General features: G+C 35.4%; 1 protein-coding gene across 1 annotated transcript in view; it reads left to right on the top strand.

Moving 5' to 3' along the window:
- Positions 1–23,593, top strand: part of LOC150092515 (AP-2 complex subunit alpha-like) — a 440,587-nt gene that overhangs the window by 301,217 nt on the left and 115,777 nt on the right. The window contains exons 15-16 of the mRNA XM_090414707.1: positions 12,656–12,753; positions 19,947–20,076. Of these exons, the coding sequence (XP_090270833.1) occupies positions 12,656–12,753; positions 19,947–20,076 (228 nt within the window). The remainder of the gene's footprint in view (positions 1–12,655; positions 12,754–19,946; positions 20,077–23,593) is intronic.

Below are 23,593 nucleotides of genomic sequence, written 5' to 3'. Positions count from 1 at the left end.
ATATATGGTTTTATGAGATGTATTTGTTGTGTGTAGTGTGCAGGAGTTAATAACAGTGTCCTAAGAAGGTTTTTGTTCCGCGTCACTGGCAGTCCAGTTTTTAAGTTGTGAATAGCAAATGACTTGTGTTCAAAACTGGAATATCTGTTTTCAGACTATTATATAGGCTACAGACATTCCTAATATCTGAATATCTTAGTATTCACATAATGTAACAATGGATAAAATCTGTTAAGTCCTTCAATTTTCACTGGTCTGGTTTTGCTGAATGGTTAGCATATATGCTCTGTCTTTAGGTGGAGATGAATTTGATCTTCTGGTCAATGGCTTGAAAAGTTCTATGTTTGATCTCTAGAGCAGGATTTCAGGTCAGGTAAGAAAATGAATAAAAAATGCATAAAATAATAGAAAAAAATAAATGAGCTTACCCATGGCTGGATGCCCTCTCGTCCTCTATCCACCTTCTGTATGATGAAAAATTTCAGCTGATATTCTGTTGCACCCTTCTGTCAGATCACTCTCTCTTTTTCATGTGTCTACCAGTTTCTGCAGTATACATTCTCTCAATTTTTGCTCATAATCTATGTTCCATAATCCCGATATGGGCTTTATAACTTTACTTTGAAGACTTTCCACAGCTTGTTTACCTACTCTGATCCCAGGATATCAAATCTGCACACAGTATTATGGATGTGATTGTGTCAAGTTCTTGATAAGAATGTCATTTTTTCCTCTTTACTTACTTGTCAGTGTTCTTTTCAATATTGCAATTATTCTCTGAATTGTATTTGCAATGTAACATTTGAACTTCAAATTCCTGTCAACTCTGAGTGTGTGGCTCAGTGGAAGTGGTGTTTGCACTCCTCTGCCCTAGACCACCTGAAAAAAGTGTCATGAGTTCGATTGTAGTTGCCAAATAGAAGAACTTTTTTTGTCTTGATAGACTACTACATGATATGCTGTTAAATAAATTGAAATGGATGGATTGGATAACCGACTTTGAGTTGGATTAGTGACTGGCTGTCAGATAGGTATCATAAAGTTTTATATGGAGGTGTAGTATCCCAAAAGAGGAAGGTCACTAGTGGTGTGCTTCAGGGTTCGGTTTTGGGACCATTGTTGTTCAATTTGTATAGTAATGATATTGGAATGGGTTTAACTAGTGATATGCAACTGTCTGCAGATGATGCAAAATTGGGGAAAGCAATGCAGAGTCAAGCAGATGTTATAGCCTTACAGGAGGACTGGAATAGATTACATGAATAGGCAGGTAAGTGGAACTGTTAGTTCAGTGTTGCAAAGTGTAAGATTTTGAAATTTAGTAAGCAACAATGGGATGCTAAGTATACACTTGGTGGGGACCTGAAATTCAGGAACCATATTGCACAAGTTATGATGTCAAATTGGATAATGGCAATGATGCAGAGGACTCTCACTTGCCGAAATAAAGAGGTTATGATGCCATTGTATCAGGCCTCATATGGATTATTGTGCATAGATTTGGTCACCAGGCTTTCATGGGAGATGAGAATATGTTAGAAAGGGTCCAGAGAAGATTCACAAAGATAGTCAAGTGATCCTTGGAATGTGGAGTATAGGGACAGATTGAGAGAATGTAAATTGCACAGTCATTTGAATAGGAGGGGGAGGATATGATTGAGGCATATAAGTTGGTCAGGGGTTATTATCAGGTTAGCATGGAAGAGATTTTTCATAGAATGGGAAGGGGGGATAGAACAAGAGGCCATCACTGAAAACTGTATAAGAAAGGTGTGAACAGAAGAGTGAGGAGCAGGTTCTTTGCATGGAGGGTGGTTGGTGAGTGGAATGCATTGCCTGAGTTCATTGTGAATGTACACACATTAAATCAGTTTAAGGCATGATTGGATTGAGCATTGTGTGCAATAGTGTGTACCTCCAATGATGAGTCTCTGAATCCATGGAGGTCAGATGTTAATAATAAATTCAAGAACACTAGCCTCATTTTCTACAAGCATAATCCCACCAATATAACATACCATTGAAAATCTTATCATGCCAAGGTACGTAACTTTATGTAACATAAATTGACCGCCATTATCATTTGTCCACACTTCCAGCCTATTCAAATCACCCTGTCAGTGCTGTACACCAGTAGCATCTCAGATTGACCTGCCCATCATTACATCATCAACAAAAAAGTGAACATCCACTCTCAGACCCTTACCAATATCATTAACATATAGATCGAACAATGGTCCAAGGACTGATCCTTGAGACACATCACTGTCAGTTTAAATGGCTCATTCATCCCCTAATCCAGTACCATTTTTTGATACCTGCCCATCAGCCACCCACTTATTCAAGTCAGTAGTTTATACAACTCCAGTTTATGCAACAGTCTTTCATGTGGTATCCTATTAAATATGTCTTAGCAAAGTCCAACAGTATCATTGTGTATCCATTCTCTTTATCTAACTCAGCTGTAACATTATCAAATAAAAGCAAATTGCTCAGACATGACCTCCCTTTAAATCAATGCTGTTCCTTGCAATACAGTTTGTCAATCCATTTCTGTATGCAAGGTCTTAACCTTTCTAAAATCCTCACAACCACTCTAGAGATACTGTAGGTCAATAGTTAGGCACATCAGTCTTTGCAGCATTACCCTTGTGCAGTGGAATTAATATCATAATCTTACCTGTTGTGTCAGTAGCCTAGCTAGTTAAGCTTAACATTCCTTTAGTATATGTGCTGATGTTCCATCTGTCTACTGGCTAATAGTTATGTTATTTGCTTGCTGTTGAGCCAGCACAAAAATTTCAGGCTCTCTCTGTGTGTGTGTGTGTGTGTGTGTGTGTGTGTGTGTGTGTGTGTGTGTGTGTGTGTGTGTGTATGTGTGTGTGTGTGTGTGCACATGGTACACTGTTCGACAAAATTAACAGAACAAAATGATTTTCATTAATAGTTTATTTTTAAGTGTCTTGAAAGGCAAATACACTGTCTAGCAATAATTGTCTAGACACTTCTGTTATTTGAAGTTATGGAACATTCCAAGTTTGTTAATACATAAAAACTGATGTCCAGATAGTAGGAAGCAGTATTTCATTGTAGCAGTTGAATACAGGTGGTATAGCAACATGACTTGAACTCAGTGACTTTGAGAGTGGTGTCCATATGTACCACTGTCGTTCAGCTGGAGCATCCAAAATCAACAGTTGGAAATGTTCTGGCATTACTAGTGCAGGAAAACACCTATCCCTGTCCTGTCCCTGTCCGTCCTGTCCCTGTCAATCATTTTCGGCAGCTGCCGAAAATGATTGACAGGGACAGGACGGTGTTAAAACTGGCGGCATGCAAAAACCAGCTACAATTGGCACAGACCATCCATGATGAGTTTCAGAGTGCCAGTAACACCATGGTGAGCACTAATACTGTGTGAAAAGAACTTCATTTACTAGGTTTCCACAGAAGAACAGTGGCACAGAAGCCAACCATCACAACAACAAACAAGGTGGCTCATCTGGACTGGTGCAAAGAGTGTGTGAACTGGACAATTGACCAATGGAAAATGGTATTTTGGAGCGATGAAAAAAGGTTTCCTTTCCTGTCTCGTGGTAGGGTGTAGATGTGGACAGCAGTCTGGTGAACTCTTGTTACCACAGTGTTGTACCAACAGTAAAATCTGGTGGTGGAGGAGTAATGGTGTGGGGATACATTCAGCTGGTTTGGAGTGGGACCACTGGTCATTGTATGTGGTTCCATGAAGGCAGCTTGGTACCTTAATGTTCTGGATAATCAGGTGCTGCCTAAACTGTGGAGTTTTTATGGAACAGACCCATGCTACTATCAAGACGACAATGTACCATGTCACAAAGCTGCAACTGTTATGGAATGGTATGAAGAGATAAGTGTTAAACAATTGCCCTGACCTCAACCCCATCAAACACCTGTGGGACAAATTGGAGCGGCAATTGAGGTTCAGAGCAGCACATCCTTGGTCTGTCGCTGAACTTAGTGCTGCTTTGATGGAGAAATGGAGACAAATTTCACCTGATGTCTGCTGCCCATTGGTAGAAAGCCTCCCTCAAAGGGTGCAGAAGGTGATCAAAGCCAAAGGTGGGCATACCTGATATTATTTTTTTCCTGCTGGTATCCATTGTAAATTGCTAATATGTCCGGAACAATTATTGGTAGATAGCGTATATTGTTAATATTTTGAAATGATCAGTAAATTGTTTTGTTTACTGGTCATCTTGAAAAACATGACAATACATCAAATTGTCTGCCTTGGAATCTTCCAAACAATCATTTCATATATTCCATTCCTATGATTAAACCCTGCAGAGGTTGCAGCTGATCTGACAGATACAAACAAATTGCTTTAATATAAATATTTATATTAATATTAATATAATTAAATACACATATCCAGTGTATAGCTTGGAGGTCATGACTAGCTGCACATGTGTATATTACGAGTGATTTTCCACACTTTTTATGCCGTCGGTTTGGTTTAACAAGTGCTATGTAAAGGTGTGTGAAATTTGATAGTAAATTGTATCTGAGAGATGCGCAAACTCTGATGTCCGTATAGTATTGGTTTAGTTGATTTTTTTTATTTATTTACCATTGAAAGTGGCTGGAAAATTATATCGGTTGGATAATCCATCAGATGTTGAAGAGATTCAGTGAATGTTACTCGAGTCCGATGATGAGAATGATAGTCAAATGTTGAAGATGAAAGTGATTTAGAAGATGATGATTATGTGAAAGTTCATTCAGAAGATTCGGTTACTGGACAACATATTTCTAGTGAAGAAAGTGAAGATGAATTAGACACAAATGAAGAGTACTTTCTTGGAAAGGATAAAGAATCAAAATGGAGGAAAAATCCAATAAGAAGACAAATTAGAAGATGGCTGCAGAATATTTTGTGTCAACTTCCGTTAGTTCAGCAAAACGCAAAAAATGCCAAGACAGAAGTTTAAACTTGAAATTGCTTTATCACATATATTTTAAATCTAATCTTATTATATACAAATAAATACGTTGATTCTATTTTGAACCAGTATTCAAGAGAAAGAGATGATAAACGAATAGACAAAATAGAATTGAAAGCATTTTTAGGCCTCTTATATCCAGCTGGTTTACATCTCAACAACTGGCTAAATTTGCAGGATTTATAGGCTACAGATGGTAGTGGGATTGAACTTTTTAGACTTGCAATGTCTTTACAGAGATTTAGATTTATTCACAATTGTATCTGGTCTGATGACAAACTGACCTGCTTAGAAAACTTGAAAGTTGACAAATTAGCAGTTCTTCTCCTTCATTTTCAACAATCAAGAAATGGGCTGCTGAGTTGAAACATGGCCATACCAGCCTTGAAGATGATCCACGTGAAGGACGTCCAAAAAGTGTAACAACGCCATTTTCTCACCATTTGTAGAAAATTGTAAATTATGCTACTCTATGGGAGAGAATGTAACAATAGACGAAATGTTACCTAGGTTTAAAGGCAAATGTGAGTTTAGACAATATATTCCATCAAAGCCCAGTAAATATGAAATAAAAATTTTTGCTATGGTCAATTCAAAAGTACGAGGGTGGCCTGAAAGGTTCTCAGCCTTGACCATAGATGGCAACACTGTCTGCAAGATTTTTTTTTTTCTAAGCTGGTACATCTGTCATAAGCATCCATGTGAAATTGCAAGTCATTATATCAAGTAGCCTGTTTTATACAGCTGTCTGAAGCAAAAGTGTTGTCTGTATCTCTTGAAATGGATAAAATTGACTATCATGCAGTTATAAAATTCTTTGTCCAAAAAGTGCAACAGCACCAGAAATCATTGATCAAGTGCACGATATAGTATTGGATGACTGGTGAGTCAATGTGCGTGAAATTGCCGAGACTAGAGGCATTTGAATAGAACGTGCAGGATATATTCTGCATGAAGAATTGCAAATGAAAATGCTTTGCACAAGATGGGTGCCGCGCTTGCTCACAGCAGAAAAAACACACTTGCATGAAAATCTCTGAACAGTGTGTGGAGCCTTTTAACAAGAATAAAATTGATTTTGTGCATCAATTGATTACTGGATGAGATTTGGATTCACCATTACACACCAGAATCCAAACAGCAGTGAAAACAGTGGACAGAAGCTGGTTGTTCAGTGCCAAAGAAGGCAGTCAATTCCATCAGCAGGAAAGGTCATGGCATCGGTGTTTTGGGATGCTAAAGGCATTTTGTTTATTAATTATCTTGAAAAGGGTCAAACAATAACTGGGGAATATTATTCCGATATTTTAACCAGACTAGACGAAAAATTTCATGAGAAAAGACCTAGTTTGCAGAAGAAAAAAAAATCATCTTTCATCAGGACAATGCACCTGCCCATAAAGGTGTTTTGGCAATTTGAAAATTAAGGGATCTGCACTATGAATTGTTGGAACATCCAACCTTATTTCCCAGATTTGACTCCTTCTGACTTCTATCTTTTCCGAAAACTAAATCTCTTCCTCGCTGGTCAGCGTTTTTCTTCGAATCAAGAGGTGATTGCAACTGTAAAGGGGTATTTTGCAGATCTTGCTGAGAACCACCACAGGGATGGGATAATGGTGCTGGATCATCGCTGGAGTGAATGTATTAGTCTTAAGTGAGATTATTTTGAAAAATAAGAATAATTTTGAAATTATAAATTTGTTTTTTCGTTGTTAGTCCGAGAACTTTCTATCCTCATATTTTACACAGGAAATCTTGAAATATATGCAGGTAAGCAGCCTGAAGAACCTTACTTGATTAGTAATAAACCAGTAGACTTAATCAAGAGACCTGCAGAACCCATTTACTTTTCATGACCTAATATTACAGCCGATAATTGGTTCACTGATATATAAATCTTATCACCGACTTGAAAAAGAAGTAACTTTCACTTTTAATACTGTTCGTAAGAATAAACTCCAACTGCCACCTGAATTGGTGTCTCCTAAAAACAGGTCTGAAAAATCCAAAATATTTACTTTTAGTGCAGATTGCACAATTGTATCTCATGTACCAAAAAAGGGAAAAAACTTATTTAGTTTCAAGTATGCACTTTGATATAACACTGAATTTTGATTCCCAAAAGCCTGACATAATAGAATATTATAATCAAAGTCTGGAATTGATACTGTGGACCAAATGATTGGTACATATAATGTAGCCAGGAACACCAGAAGATGTCCTATGGTTATATTCTACACAATTTTGAATATTGCAGGAATAAATGCTCAAACTATTCATATGCTGAACAACAATGTGTAAATATGGTGCAGAATATTTATTAGAAATCTCATAATGCAGTTAGTGTCAGAATAAATAAAAAGGCATTCAGAAATCTTTACATGTGTGCATAAACCTTTACGCCTGAAACTTGATAGATTTCAGACACAATTTGAAGAAAATTCTAACGACGACATAGATACGGCTCCCTCGACAAACAGAAAAAGATGTTTTATGTGCTATGCATTCAAAACAATAGCTTATCAAAATATTTTTGCAAGTGTTGTAAAAAGTATTTATTCCTTGAGCCTAGTAATATTGTTTGCGATGACTGTTATGACTGTTTTTTCAATCCAACTATTGATGATTCTGATTAATTAATGTTAAATGTATTTGTTTAGTTTTATTTTCTTTCATTTTCCATGTTTGCATTATTTTGTAACAAAAATTTTTATTCTTTATGTTTCTTTGTTCAATAATTTCTAGATTGTGATTGAAAATAAATAAACAATCATATATTTATTTGCATTGTTTTTTTTTTTTTAAGTTTTATCACATTTCAGCACATGATAGTAATGAATGTATATCTCTTATACACACAGCCTAAGCTGCAATTTTTTTCGACCGTGAACTCCACAGGGTTAACAGAATAACTATTTTCTTTTTGACTTCAGTATTCTGTAATACACACTATCACTAAGAACACTGTTTAGAAGAAGCACTTCCTGCCAGAGAAAATGCTCCTACTTCATTCTATCCATTGACATGAACAAATGCAGTGTCATAATAAACAAATAGTAGCCATATCTCATTTTTGAACTTGGTTTATCCAAACCTTGAGCTACTGTAATTCCTTACAATGAAAACTATATTCAAGAACTTCTAGAAGTCCTTGAATATATATCCATAAGTCTCCAAATTCATTCCTGTAACCCTTTCTTCTAAAAATGGCTACCTATAACCTATATGTTACCCAGTTTCTTCCTCTGTTGTCTATTTTCTCTCTCTCTCTCTCTCTGCACATGTGTATGTTAGCTTCAAAGTCTTATTACTGGCTGAATTTTACAAAATTAACTATCTAAAATATTATTCTCTTTGTGGAGAACAAAGACAAGTGAAATTAATTAGTCGATTTAGTATTTTCACATAAGTAATATACAAAAACAAAAGAAATATTGCTGAAACCATGGTATACAGAAAGCTTACTGAGATTCTTGGTACAGATTTTATTAAAGTAGAAGACACATGGAAGACAAGACAAAATATTAAGGAAATTAAACAAAGAAAGAGATACAGCACAAATCAACATATACAAGAGAAACAATGGATAGAATGTTATAAGAGTTTCTGGTATGACCAAATTTAATAACAGAAAATAAAAATCAAGAAATCAGCACTGATTGATATAGAACCAGTAAAATTGGAAGAACTAAAATAGGCAATTAAGGTATCAAAAAATAGAAAATCAACTGGATTGGATGGCATAAATACAGAGCATTCAGAGCTTTGGAAATATGCCAGAGAATATTTACATCAGATTCTTAAAATTAATAAATAACTGTTTGAGGAAATGTGAGGCTCCATCAAATTGGTTAAAAGTTAAGGGAACATCTGTATTTAAGAAAGGAGACAGATGATTGTGAAAATTACAGAGGAATAAGTTTATTAAATACAGGTTACTAAATTTACAGTAAAATCCTGAATAAAAGACTTAGAAATACTGCAAACAGTCTGTTCTCAGAAAAACAAAATGGTTTCAGACATGGAAGATCATGTATAGACAATATTTATGATGTGCTGAAACAAATTATTGAAAAAATGTGAGAATTTAATTTAGAGACTCATGGCCTTTATAGATTACGAGAACGAAGAAAAGTGTCAGCCATTATATGTAACTTCTCGCTTGCTATTTACATGGAGTGTGCATGCTCACCAAGGAGTTTGATGGGTGACTGACAAAGCATTCAGTATTTGGGGAACAGAAGAAAACAAGTAGAGAGAAAATGTAAATTTGAGAACGGCAACCAGAGAATTTTGTTCTTAGGAAGTTTTTAAGAAAATGTGACAGTCTGGAGAATATTAATAGAAGATTCTGAAAAGGAATTGGAGCAGTCTGAATTCTTAAACTGGAAGAGCCTGTCAACAAGTGTTTAGTAAAAAAGAAAGAAATTTGGAGTTGACATTCTAATTCAGTGTTTGAGGAAATGCTGAATGAAAAGGTTCATCTTCTGTCTTAAGGATACCAAATCTGTTTTTTATTTCTACTGGAAAAGACAATGGAATTAGTAAAATCTGAAATTGTAGAGTAGCTTAATATGAAGAGCTCTACTTAGATATGTTTTTTATGAAGTAGTAAAAGAAACATCTTTCTCGGGTACAAAAATTGGTAATTTGTGTGTCAGATTGAACTGAGAGGTAAGAATATTTATACTCCAGTGAAGCAGGAAGAATTTTTTAAAAAAGCATCCCATGGAAGTGAAGAGGTAGTTAGGACCCAACAAGAAAACTGACTCACTCTGATGAACATTTTGTTGTGTTAGCAAAGTGTTTAGTCTGGTAGACATGATTAAGTATATGTAAAACAAACCAGTTATAGAATGAGTGATTTTATTTTTTTAGATAAGAATATCTGAAGTGTAGACTTATTTTTTAAGCTTGGATCCAATTAATTTTGTAGTTATTCATATAATTTTATTTAAAATGTCACAAACTCTCCCACCATCTCTCTCAACAATAGAATTAATAAAACTCTAACCAAGAGAGCACACAATCTTTATTCCAGTGGAAACTCTCTTTCAACCGAACTCAACCACACATACAACACCTTCCTTTCCAGTGGCTACAGCGATGACAGAATAAAAAAAAAAATAATAATAAATAAATAAATCAGTTCCTTCCCCATTTCCTAGTCATCTCTTCAGAAGGATTTCAGAAATGTCATCATCATACCTATGGCATGTCAGAAAAAATAGCCAGGTCCTTAAAGTACAAACTCCACACAGTTTAAGCCCCACCGTGAACTAGCTACCCTTATTCATTCTACCAAGGATCAGCTCCCTCCTCTCTCAGTGCCTGGAGTATATGAAGTACCCTGTTCCTGCAAGCTGGCTTACTTTGGACAGACAGGTAGATCAGCAACTATCCGTTTAGAAGAACACAAATCATATATCTGCAGTCACTAGTATGGTCAATCTGGCCTTGCAGACTGTGTTTTGGATACAACACACAGGATCTCCTGAACCATTCTCCACCATAGTAAATTCAAATAAGACTGTTTTTAGAATCTGTGGTGGCACTTCGAAATCGACTGAATTTTAATAAATACTGTTGCATAAAACTTCCCAAAATTTGGGAAACGTTAATTATCAGAGATCCCACTTTACATCCTAGGCCACCTACAAATGCCCATAGAGGGCACACACACCACCTAGATAGGACTTTAGAGTCATCCATGTGTTTCACTTAGTGTTATGTTGTATTTGAGTGTGTGTTACAAAAATTATTTGTAATCCCTTTAGATGTCTCAGTGACTGAGACAAAAAAAAAAGTGCTCCTATAGAGAGAGCACCTTTTTTTTTTTTGCTTGCTCAGTAAATTAGCTAAGTCTCCAGCACCTTTAAGATGGCAAGTCATCATTTAGATGACTTGCCGTTGCAGATAAAGATGGCAAATTGGCTTAATGTGTCACAAAGTGTCATCTCTAAATGATGACTTGCTGTTCTAAAGGTGCTGGAGACGTAGCTAATTTACTGAGTAAGCAAAAAAACAGGAATGATATGGTTGCAACCTGTGTTTTTATAGGCATGATTTGCATTGGGTTTGGTCCTGTTGAGTGGCATCATTTTCTAGTGGATACTCAGAATTTGCATGCTGGAATGCCTATTATTTCATGCCATGGAGTATCTGATGAGTTTCATTCAGATACAGCCATTTTATTTATTTTTATTAGTTGATTTATGTATTATGTTACATTAATTACAACTAATATTTTTATTAGTTGACTTATGTATTATGCAATCTTAATGAAGAGATATATGGAAAGAAATGAGGTTTAATAAAACGAAACAGCCCCCCCCTTACACACCCACACACCCACCCACCCACACACACACGTTTGCTATAATGTAATATTCAGTCACAGAATTTGATTCAAAGTTGTAATTATTATTATTACTTTGAATAATAATGTAGTAATTATTATTACTACACAGGGAACCTCCATGGAGTCGTGAGACTCATCATGAGAAACCCAGACTCTCAACCTAATATCTATCATACCTCTCCTCAAATCCATCAGCAGATAAAGTACTCACAACTGATCCAGGCAACCCATTCCATTCATTCACTACTCTCCAAGCAAAACATCTAGTTCTAACACTCTTGCTCACTTTCAAGGATGGCCCATAGTTCTCCCACCACAAGGACCTGTTCTGAAAAATTTCCTATCTATTAATCTTGTTAAAACCCTTCAGTAATTTGTATGTCTCAATCCCATCACCCCTTTCCCACCTGTCAACTAATTTCTGTAACCCACAAATCTTCAACCTGTTCTCATATGGTTCATTCCGTGAACCATATGAGAACATCATGTTGGAGGTTTAATGGAATATTTACAGGAAAGGATTAAAAATTGATTTTAATGTACAGTGCTTCATTGCAGACTGCATAAGTTGCACCACATTAAGTGTTTTCTTAATTTTATTGAGCAGTGTATATATTGCTTCAATATTGCAAGGATGAGATATGCCTTCAATTGAAATAGACCTGGTATTCGAATTCTTGTCATGTCGAGGAATTTTTGACTTTTTCAGTTGACTGAATTAGATGGGCCAGAAGATTACACAAATTTAAAACAACGGCTTACTTTGTAAATGGTAGTAGATGGTAGATTGTGTAAAGTGGAATGGCTTCACATGATGCATCCTCCTGGAATGCGGTGGAGGTGTCAGTTAATAAAAGTAAAACTTTTTCACGTGCATGCAGTACTTGTTTGCAATGATCGTGATATATGTAATTGCTCTCACCCACTGCTTTCTGATACAGGTAGTTTCTTGAGGCTTTGCTATTGAAGTAAACTGCTAGATATGTACAGTATGGTAAAAAAAAAAAAAAAAAAAAAGCAGTGCTGAACTTCGACATCCGTTTATCCCATAGCATATATCGTTATGTTATGGGATATATCATTATAGTTATTCAGTACTTTTTTGCATACTGTATACTGTACTCCTTACTGTATTTCTTTCCTATTTAAGTTGTCTGGAATGCACATGTATGTTGATTATATAAGCTTCTGCATTTAAGGTTAGACTGTTTATTTACAAACAAGAAGTTTGAAATATGCCAGTTTGTATTTATTAGAACTTAACCATATTTGCAATCAATTTTTAATGTATCTGTCTCTTAATACCTAGGCTTTACAAGCTCCAGCATGCCATGAAAACATGGTCAAAGTAGCAGGCTACATTTTAGGAGAATTTGGCAACCTCATTGCTGGTGATCAGAGATCAAGGTAAAGTTGAATTCTAACAAGATTAAAACTTTGTTTATTGCACAGATTAAATCACATCTAAATCCTTTATTAAGGTGATATTTAAAGTAATAGCAAATAATCTCTGTACTTGCTGATTCTTCTAATTTAGCTTCTTTTTTTTTTCTGAGGGTCATCATAAATGCATTATTAATGCATTTATTTACAAACAATGCATTAATAATGCATTGTTTGTAAATAAATATATGCATTGTTTGTAAATTAATGCATTCCTTTAACAGGAATGCATTATTAATGCATTCCTTAACAGGAATCTGAAAACAGAAAATCTGAAAGAAAATTTGTCAAATTTTCTTTCAGATTTTCTAAGCAGATCTAGGTTTGCTCTTTCAAGTATTTAGTTTTTAAATTTTTCCCAGCTGATCTATATTTTCATCTTAGTAATCTCACCTTCAGAATCATTCATCTCTTTTCCATTGACTTTCAAGCAGGCAGTTCATGTTTGAGATATACATTAATGTAGTATATGCATTTTCATTCTTGTATTTATATTGACATTTGTCTACTTGATATTTGTTTCATATTAAAGGCTATTATAGCCATTCGTATTTTTCTTGTTCACATTTTCCTTCACAAGTTATTTCATTTCTCAGATATATAAATCTAATCATTTTATTTAGTTTTATTCATCACTGCCTGTGCTTTTATTTTCTAGGTGTTTGCTTTTTGATCAAATTTAACTAACTTAATTTATTTTGAATGGATTTGGAGTATTCTTAAGTTAGATGTCTTGAGAAACTGTTCAGTGAGAGTTAGAAGTGTGGAGTCAGGGAAACTGTTTTGGAGAAGGGTGTTATATAGGAGAGTGGGTCTAGGCTGCTGAGAGGTAAATGGAATAGTAATTAGATGCTGAATATAACTTGCCAGGTTAACTTTAGTAGAATAATCGACACAAGGTGTAAGGGAGGGCTGGGTTGAGGGGGGGTTATTACAGTTTTTGTATATTAATGTCAGAAATATTCAAAATAAGGGAGAGGATTTTTTGGTATTGGTTAGCTAAACTTGGCCAAAAATTATAGCCATTGGTGAGACTTGGTTGAGGAAGTATGATATAGGGATAGAATGCAAGGGATATAGCATTTTTCAGAGAAAACAGAATGGGAGGAGAGATTTTGCTAATGATAGAAGGATAAGCCAAAAAAAGAGTAGTACATTAGAATAGAGATTCTGAAAGCAGTTTGTTTGAGATTATCTGGTATGAGATAGAGGCCAACAGGGTAAAATATGTACTTGGTTGCTAGAAAAATTTTCAGTTAAATTAAATTTGCCAAAAAATTATGTTCTTGTTTAATCTTGTATCCAAGTGTAAGCAAACAAAATTTACCTGTGAAGTATCCTCATGACCTAGGGCTACTTGTATATAAAGGCTGATGGCTTCTCGTTAATTGCCTTAGTATCCCATAATGCAAAGCACACAAATTATTTTGGACATGTATGCATCAGTGTTCCTTTCCTTCTAAGCTGCACATGTATGTGCCAGTCAAAAGAGTGTATATGCTTAGTAACTGCATGCACAAAATTTTTGCTTTCAGAATTTCTATTTACGGTTAATTTTTGAACATACTTTTAAAAACAAATACTATGAATCATACTTGTCACTTAGTTATTAATTTCTATCTCCTTTCCAATATTACTCTAATCCATTCCATACACTCTGGTTACTTTTAGCCTGTACCATGTAGTTGGATGTCAGCAAATTGCAGAGGCATATTTGTTGAGTGTCTACTATCTAGATAGTATGGTTACTTGAACTTGTACAAATGGTAATGGATTTTTTGTAACTCTGTGGATTTAAGTGAATTTATTTAATGCTCACAGTTTTACAGGTTATAGCCAGATAAAAAAAGGCAACGTTGATATGAGAAATGTATATTAGCAATCTTAGTTGAAAGAACTCCAAATTCGTTTAACTTTGAGTGCCTGGATACACATTTTTTGTACCCAGCCAACTCGCTCTTGGTTTGGTACATCGAAAACCAGTTTTCGATGTACCAAATTAAGAGTTAGTGACTGCTGCTATTGTGAGCACTGGGAACTTGCACATAAAATGTTTTTCATATACACATATTCCCTCAGAAGTTAGAGGGAATATTGCTATTCATTATGAGAAGGGATTGCCACCCTAACTGGTTTCTGCCTTATTTAGGTCTCATCAGTGGGAGCTAGATCCAGACGAGAGATGAAGGTTGAATTAATACAGAAGTCATTTCCCATAGAAAAATTAAGAAAAGTGTATCACCTTACTATTAAAATATTCTAAATCAGGTATATTTGTAGAAAGTATTTCCACTTTGTTAGAAATTAAACTTGACAAGAAATTATATATTTTAGAGTGGCTGTGTTAACTGCCTTGGTTATTTAAGTGTTTTATATAGAAATTGGCCAAAGGAGCGGGGAAAGGAGGAGCCTGTGACTATTCCATGTGGTTGTTTGTATATTTTACCTTTCTATGTGAAATAACCAGCACATACTGTAAATTTAAATAATGCATATGTCTGAAGAGAAATGTGACTTTGACAAATTAATGGTTTTAATGGTACATTAGTGAAGTGATATCAAAACTAATCATTATATCTGAATGTTTTAAATTGTGGTTTTCTAACATACTTTTTAGGTGAACAGAATTTTTTTTACAAATTGGAAAGCATTACCTGTGGGAGTAGTGAAAATTTGTGCTCCCACATTTATCGTTATAAGTGTTTTTCACTAAAATTAAACAAACTAAAATCATTACAGCGGGTGCTAAGGAGCCAATTATTTCTACACAACCTGTAAGTACTTATAGTGCATCCAGTCAGTTATCCTTTCAATTAAATATCAGAAACGAGTAAGGGGCAACTATGCCTATGTTGCAAAGCAAAGATTGTGGCAACAAAGGCCAACGATGGAAGAACACCTGGTGTCTCACCAGTGCAGCGGCATTGATCACTGGTAAACCAAATGATAATATAATGTACCTCAGCTGTAAAATTGATTTTATCAATAAAAAAAAAAGGTATATTATGCGGTTTCTGTTGCCACTGGCTACATGCTTCCTGTGCAAAAATAGATGAATCGCCACACAAACTATTTATCGACCTCAACCAGCCCTTCTGTTTTCAGTGCCTCCATTCTGTAAAACAGTTTCTGAACATAGTTAAATGAGTTGAAAACTGCAAACAGAACCTTAACACTATGGATGAAACTTTCTTCTCCAAAATCCGAATGCTGGAAGCTACTTGATGAACAGCACCGCAACACAAGGTCACCCCCCCCCCCAGTTAACTCTGCAACCTAATCACTTCAATGGTGCACAACTCGATCGAGGCCAAAAATAAATTCAATGCAGTTATTTTGAATTTTCCAACAGAAAGTGGCAAATCACTAAAAGATGACATAAGCAAATTAGCAGAACAATTCAACTTTGATTCTCGAAACATTGTTAGGTGCCATTGTTTCAGACCCATAAATAAAAGGATGGAATGAACTTTCTACACCTTGTGAAAGTGACTTGTGACACACTGACAAGCACATCTAAACTAATAATAGTGATTAATAACAAGTTCAAGGACACTTCCCCCCAATCTCCATACATGCTCGACCTGACCTAACTTTTGCCTAGAGAGAGAACAAGGACGTAAACTTCAAAAACAACTTGAAGAAAAAAATGCCAAAATGGAGACAACAATTTGGTTATTGACTCCAAACAAGTTAAATAAGTGCAGAAATCAAGTGACGCCACCATGGAGACCAGTATGCAGGCACTGCATGGAAAACGTGCAAGACCCTTGCATTCAAATACATGCCCCACAGAGCCTTGCATATCCACTAATATCCATGGCCTCAACTCCAGCATGGCATACACTATTAATATATGGTGGCATACATTAATAGTGTATACCACCATCTCCAGTGTACCCAACCCCCTTGTACTTTTTTTTGATATTAACTCAAATTTCACCCCCCCAGCACTATTTATCTCAACCTTCCAAACTACACACTCTTAACTTCCTTTCAAAAAGCATTTACCATCACCAGTCACCTCACTCAAATTGTCCACATGCCAACTAGAATACCAGATAACCCGAACCACTCCCCAAACACCCCAGATCTCTTCCTCACCAATGACTTTTCCAAATACACATGAATGTAGTGGACTTCCTAGGTAATTCCGACCACTATCTAGTGCTGATCTCCTCCCCCATGCAACAATGCTTACACAGACACTCCCATACAGTAGTTCTGCATTATAACAGTGCCAAGTGGTACAGCCTCTGTGCCTCTTTCCCATAGTTGGGCTATTCTTTCTGGCTTTCCAATCCAAACATATGTACCAATCCTTACTGACATGGAAACATACATTCCCCACACTTCTCTGAACAGCTGCCCCCCCCCCCTTATCTAATCCCCAGGTCTTCATAAGTGTTTATATTCAAGCCCAAAATAGCTGCAAGAAAAACTATCATTGCTTCTAAAACAGAGTTTGAAAGAGCAAAAACAAGAAACGTGCAGGCTGTCCAAATGGCAGCTAAGCCTTTTTGTCTCTTGCCAAAGCAATTGGTCATAACTTTTGCCCAACACTATTGCTAACCCTGTCATACCCAGATGGCTCTATTGCATCATCACCCACAGAAAAAGCCAATCTCCTTACTTCACAGTTTACCTCCAGTGCATGCATAATTGATAATAGTAAATCACTCCCATTCTAGATGCCAATATACAATGCCTGTATATCCTTTCGTGAGGAAGAGATCAGAAAAATGTTGTCTAAATTATACACAAAAAATTGTCTCCTGGCCCTGATGACATTCCTTTGTCTTGAAGGTTTGTGCACCAGAACTGACTCTTATCCTGTTGCCTGTGCATACTCTTACCCCACTGGTATCTATCCCACAGCCTGAAAATTGGCCTATGTTCAACCCATTCCTTCCCGAAAAGTGATAAATCACTGCCATCAAACTACTGCCCTATCTTACTCACCTCAATCCTATCTAAAGTAACGAAGAAAACCATCAATTCCCATCTCCTGCGCCACCTTGAAAACATCTACCTAATAAATGACCACAGTATGGATCCTGTCACTGCCAATCAACAGGAGATCTGCTCACATATGTCATCCATCTCTGGACAAATGCCACGGAGATGTTTGGTGAATCTCAAGTGGCTGCACTTGATATGTCCAAAGCTTTTGACTGGGTCTGCACAAAGGTTTACTCAGCAAACCTCCATCGTTTGGTTTGTCTCAGGACTGCAGTTGGATTGTTAACTTTCTGTCTGGATGCACACTATGTTTAATGGTGGATGGTTCCTTATCCCCTCACTATTTAGATAATGCTGGGATTCCGCAAGGTTCTGTTCTCTCACCAACCTTTTCCTCTTATATATCAATGATCAACTTCAGTTGACCTCCAACTCAGTACACAGTTTTACAGATGACAGCACATTGCACTCCTCTCTTTCATTTGATAAAGCTTACTCTACATGACTCATCTCAACCTACAGAACATCAACCACCACTCCCCTCAATTCTGATCTTAAGTCAAATGTAAACAAATAGTTTCACCTTTCCCAGCCCACTATGCACACACAGTACAAACATACTGTAGGTTGTTGAAAGTTTATTTTTCACTTGGTTAGAATATAATAAATTTGGTTTAATCCTTTATCCAAGTGTGAGCAAACAAAGTTTGCGCCTGAAAGTATCTTCAGGACTGGGGTAAGGTGGTACAACACCAGGGCAACTCGTTGCAAAGGTGTAGCAAGCTACCAACACTCCTGTCTCAGTATCTCCTATAATGCAAAACACATCTCCTTGCAGATATGTCTAATGTTATGCATTAAGGGAAGGGCCACTACCCAGACTAGTTTCGACCTTTATTGAAGTCTCTTCAGTGGGAGCCAGGCCCAAGCTGAGATACCAGGCAGAAGCATTCGCAGGTCATCTCTACCTATAGGAGTTGCCAAATGGTGTGCCACCCTTTTTTAATAAATTACTCTGGATTTAGAGAAAGATGTTGAAAGTTTATTTTTCATTTGGTTTAATCCTTTATCCAAGTGTGAGCAAACAAAGTTTGCGCCTGAAAGTATCTTCAGCACTACACCTTTGCAACGAGTTGCCCTGGTGTTGTACCACCTTACCCCAGTCCTGAAGATACTTTCAGGTGCAAACTTTGTTTGCTCACACTTGGATAAAGGATTAAACCAAATTTATTATACTGTAGGTTGATTAACCAACCTCTCGTGTATGGGCTCAATATAAAGAATAGAATGTAATTCTGTGTGTGTGTGTGTGTGTGTGTGTGTGTGTGTAGAATGTATATAGAATCTTGTAAAAAGTGTGCATTTTCTTTTCATATTCTGTTTGATGCATCATCACAGTAGCATTATGTTTGTCTGCTTTGGTTATACCAATATTGTTTCCTTATAGTTCTTTTAAGATATTAATTTCTTTTGAGAGATTTGAATTGTTAGCTATATCCAAATGAATGTTATTGGCAATGAAATGTCAGCATATAAGTAAATATTTTGTTATTATCCTTGTGTTGCGAATTAAAACCATTAAATAATTTATCATGAACTGCCAACACATAAGCCTTTCTACCTGAGTAAGTATTCATCTTCATTTTGTATGGTGCAGAATGGCCTAGTGTGTGTGAGGTCATGCCATTTGCTGGAAAAAGTTCCACATTTGACCTCTAGAGCAGGATTTTTGGAGTATGTGAAAAATAAATAGAAAAAAAAAAAATCCTTAGTGCACCCACAGTACAAATATACTGTAGGTTTACAATTAACCTCTTCTGTATGGAAGCTATGTTAAAAAAAAAAGTGAAAAAACATTCTCCTGGCATACTCAAATTTAACTTCTTTTTTTTTCCCTCTCAGGATTTTTATATGGGGGGGGGGAATTTTTTTTATGCAGCTTTAGTTGATTATTATTTTTTAACTTTCCATAAAGAAATAACTTGAAAACATGTAAGGAAATTATATATATATATTTTTTTTTAAATTAAATTTTTAAACTGGTATAGTCTAGCATATAAATTATGCTAGACTATACTTTTTTTTAACATAAGAAACATTTAGTTGCTATAGGTTGCAGTTTATAACTAACATTTTAATAATATTTCTAGTGTAAATGTTCTTTTAATAATAGATGAATTTTCCTCCCTCCTCAGTCCTCTAATTCAGTTCCAGCTACTTCATTCAAAGTATCATCTCTGTCCTGCACCTACAAGAGCTTTGCTGCTTACAACATACATCAAATTCATTAATCTTTTCCCAGAAATTAAAATAGAAATTCAAGCTGTAAGTATCTTTATTTTTGCAAGTACTTATTAACTTAAAGAATGTGACATTTTTCTGACACTAAATACAGTTGGTTCTTGCTTAGGAAGAAGTGGGGGGTAGAAAGAACACATAAAAATGACAAGAATAGTTTATTTGTTAGTGCATAGCTTGTAGTAGTGAATTTCCTTCAGCATAAAACCATACTTGTAGAGCTTTTTGGTTGTTTAATATAGTGAGCAAATTTTTTATAATGGTGTTTCTTTCCTGTAGTAAAAATGAACTTCTTTTTATAGAACTATATTAAACATCTAATGAACAAATGACAGAAAACTTAACCTTTTTTTTCAACCCATTCTGTTAAAAACTATGGTATATATTAAGTATCACTGACATGAGCCTCACAAATTGATTTGTAACTTTTAGAATATTGTTTTTGATAGCCTGTTTTGCCTTACATTGTTTTATTAGAGCATTTCAAACATGTAGCTTGATTTTGATTTAAGGTGCCTTGTGATAACCTGACCCATGGTGAGTGCTTGTCTGTTCTCAAAATTCATCCTGAGATTCTGAATTCAGGGGTTGCTTCATTTTGTGTAAATTACTCTATTTCTGCTTTACAGAAAACTGAACATCATGCACTCATTTCTAATTACTTTAAGGAACACCAACTCTAATTATTATTCAAAAACTCCAACTCCAATTATTATTCAAAAACTCCAACTCCAAAAACAAACTCCAATATCAACATCTAGAAGAAGAATAAAAAATCCAAAGTCAGAAGAACTGAAACAGAAATCATCCGTAAAAGAAGTATTAATGGAAAGGAAATCGAACTTGCAGAAGAATTGGAAAAGTACCACATGGACATAATTGGCATTACTGAGACAAGAAGAAAAAACAGGTGATAGCTTACTAAATAACAAGTATAGGATGTTATATCCAAGAATTAATGATCAAGGAAGGGAAAAAGTAGCAGTAGCATTCAACACCAAACACGAAAATAAACTTCTTGATTTAAAGGCAGTTTCAAGTAGAATGATGTTGGCATACTTCAAAATGGGGAAATGAACAATGAAGCTTATTTGTGCCTATGGTCTCATAGAAGGTTTTTCTAAGGAACAAATGGAAAAAATTTTCAAGTCATTAGAACAGGCAGCTGACATAAAGAAAATGGAAAAGTTGTCATTGTTGGAGATCTAAATAGAGTAGCAAATGAATCCCACCAGGCATACAGGAATGTTTGGGGAAAATTTGGAGGAAAGGGCAAAGCTTATAATAATGGTATTTGCTGGCTTACTGTTTAGGACATGTATTAGTCAATACATAAAGATATGCAGAAGTTCACATGGAGAGAAGACACAAGAAATAGCAAAAGCCTCATTGACTATGTCATTAAAGATATCACTATCAACATTCTGCTTCAAGATACAAGGTTGCTGACAGGCTGAGATTTTGTCAGATTTAGGCTGTACTCCTGTCGTTCTAAAAATTTGTGGACTGTGCATGATAGAGCAAATCTTGCACCTGCGAGAAGATATTATTTAAGATCTTTCCAAATGGAACAGCAAGTATTACTGAAATGGTCAGTGTTGTTAGTGCATCTAAGTTATTCCCAGAATAGATGCTAAAGTAAATGTAAATTTTGCATCAATTAATTTTCTAAATGCAAAACCAAATGGAACCAGAGTTTCATATTTCTTCATTTCTTTTACAAGCATGACATCCATGATCTTTCACACTTAAATTGAGCAAATAGTATTGTAGAATTTGTGTGTTTGGAGTATGGGGGAGTATTGTGCTCAGGTCAAAGGCAATGCAACTGTGGTATTAGAAGATAGTATGAGCAACAGATATAATGTTACATCAAAATATTTTCAAGAAGGTATCAACATTGACCTGACAGGGAAAAGATGTGGGAAATAACTATAGTGATTTACACAAAAGATGTGAATTTAGTTAAAATCTCTGTTGCCTCTCATCCTAGGATTACAACTCAGTTACGATACACAGGCACTAAAAATTAGTGTTGGAAATACTTCAGATTACAATGATTATAATAGGATCAGTATTGTCCAAATGGTTTCTCAGAGATATTCTATATATTTAAAGGAGTACAGATCCATATCACTGCTGAGTTTGACAATCAGTGAATACCTGCACTTTGAATGTATAGAATATCTCTTAGATACCATTTTGACAATACTGATCCTACACACACACACACTGCTCTGAAAATGTTAACTCATCAAATATTGATGTACCATCAAGAGAATTCAGGAATTCAAGATAGTACTACATGATTAAGCTTACATTATTACTAAATACTAGTTGACAATTTTCCTTCAAACAAAATCTAAGGCACTCTTGATTGTGAGCCTTGACATAAGACTCACAATCAAGAGTGCCTTAGATTTTGTTTTGGTCTTCTAAAGCACTGCTGAATGCATCAGTCTTCTACCTGGATCTTGGTTTTCCTCTAGGTCTTTTCTTATATTTTTGGAATTGCCCATTTTGCACATTTCCTCTCCTGTTCTATTATATCACCTGAGATTAGCTCTCTTTATATGTTCCTGATTGTTAACAATGTGAAGTTCCTTATCTTCATTTCTCATTATTCTCAGTTGTTCATCTCTGCAATTTTCTCAGAATTGTGATCATTGATCAGCTGTTTTAGTTTTTTTGAATTCAACTTTCGGATCCATAAGTTAATTAGTTGGAACATGTATACAGATAGTTTAGTGCTTTTTGACTAATTTCTCTCTTATTCCTTAAGAATTTATTCAGTTGACTCTTCACCATAACATTGCTTATTCTGTTGTCTGTGTTACATTTGCTGTCTTCACTAAATATTGTATCTAAATAGCTAAAAAGCTTTACTTGTTCTATAGGTTCTCCCTTTTGGGATGCAGCTGATGTGTTCAGTGATCCTACTATTTTCATAGTTTGTTATTATTATTGCTAATCTTCATGCCAAATTTATTATAGAAGTTACTCAATTTAGTTAAGGAATCTGGAAGAGTTGTACTAGATTTATTTCAGAGTATAACATCTGCATAAAATTCATAGTGAAGAATTTATGGAGATACAACACATGTTAGAATAATTACTTTACTTAACATTAAACAAGTAACAATTCAACCTCTGTATTGAGGTCATCATCAGGAAAACATACATATGCACAATATACAAGCTATATGCTGCTGACTGTACAAAAGTAAAATGAATCTAAATGTTTAATCATTTATCTTAGCCTGACCTCTGATGAGAAGGGAAGAAAAAAAACTGAACTACATTAAACAATTTCTACAGTCCTTTCGTATTGAGATTTTCTTCTGTCTGGGGTTGTTCTGGTTGCTATATTGGCTGAAGACATTCTTGAAATAATTAGTCCATTTTTGTTCAGATTTGGATGATGTTTCACCATTTCGCAAGCTTCTTTGAATTTTCTTTCAAAAAAACAGGTTTTGATGCAGTGCAGGGACTTAGTGCCTTTCCAGTCAATTCTGTGGCATGCTTGGAGTGCATGGTCTGATAA

Source organism: Typopeltis vanoorti, chromosome 25, assembly GCF_054136105.1.
Source record: "Typopeltis vanoorti isolate ZY-2024b chromosome 25, IOZ_Tvanoo_1.0, whole genome shotgun sequence".
Lineage (NCBI taxonomy): Eukaryota > Metazoa > Arthropoda > Arachnida > Uropygi > Thelyphonidae > Typopeltis > Typopeltis vanoorti.
Note: the sequence above shows the minus strand (reverse complement) of the source record. Positions and strands in the feature narration are given on the sequence as shown.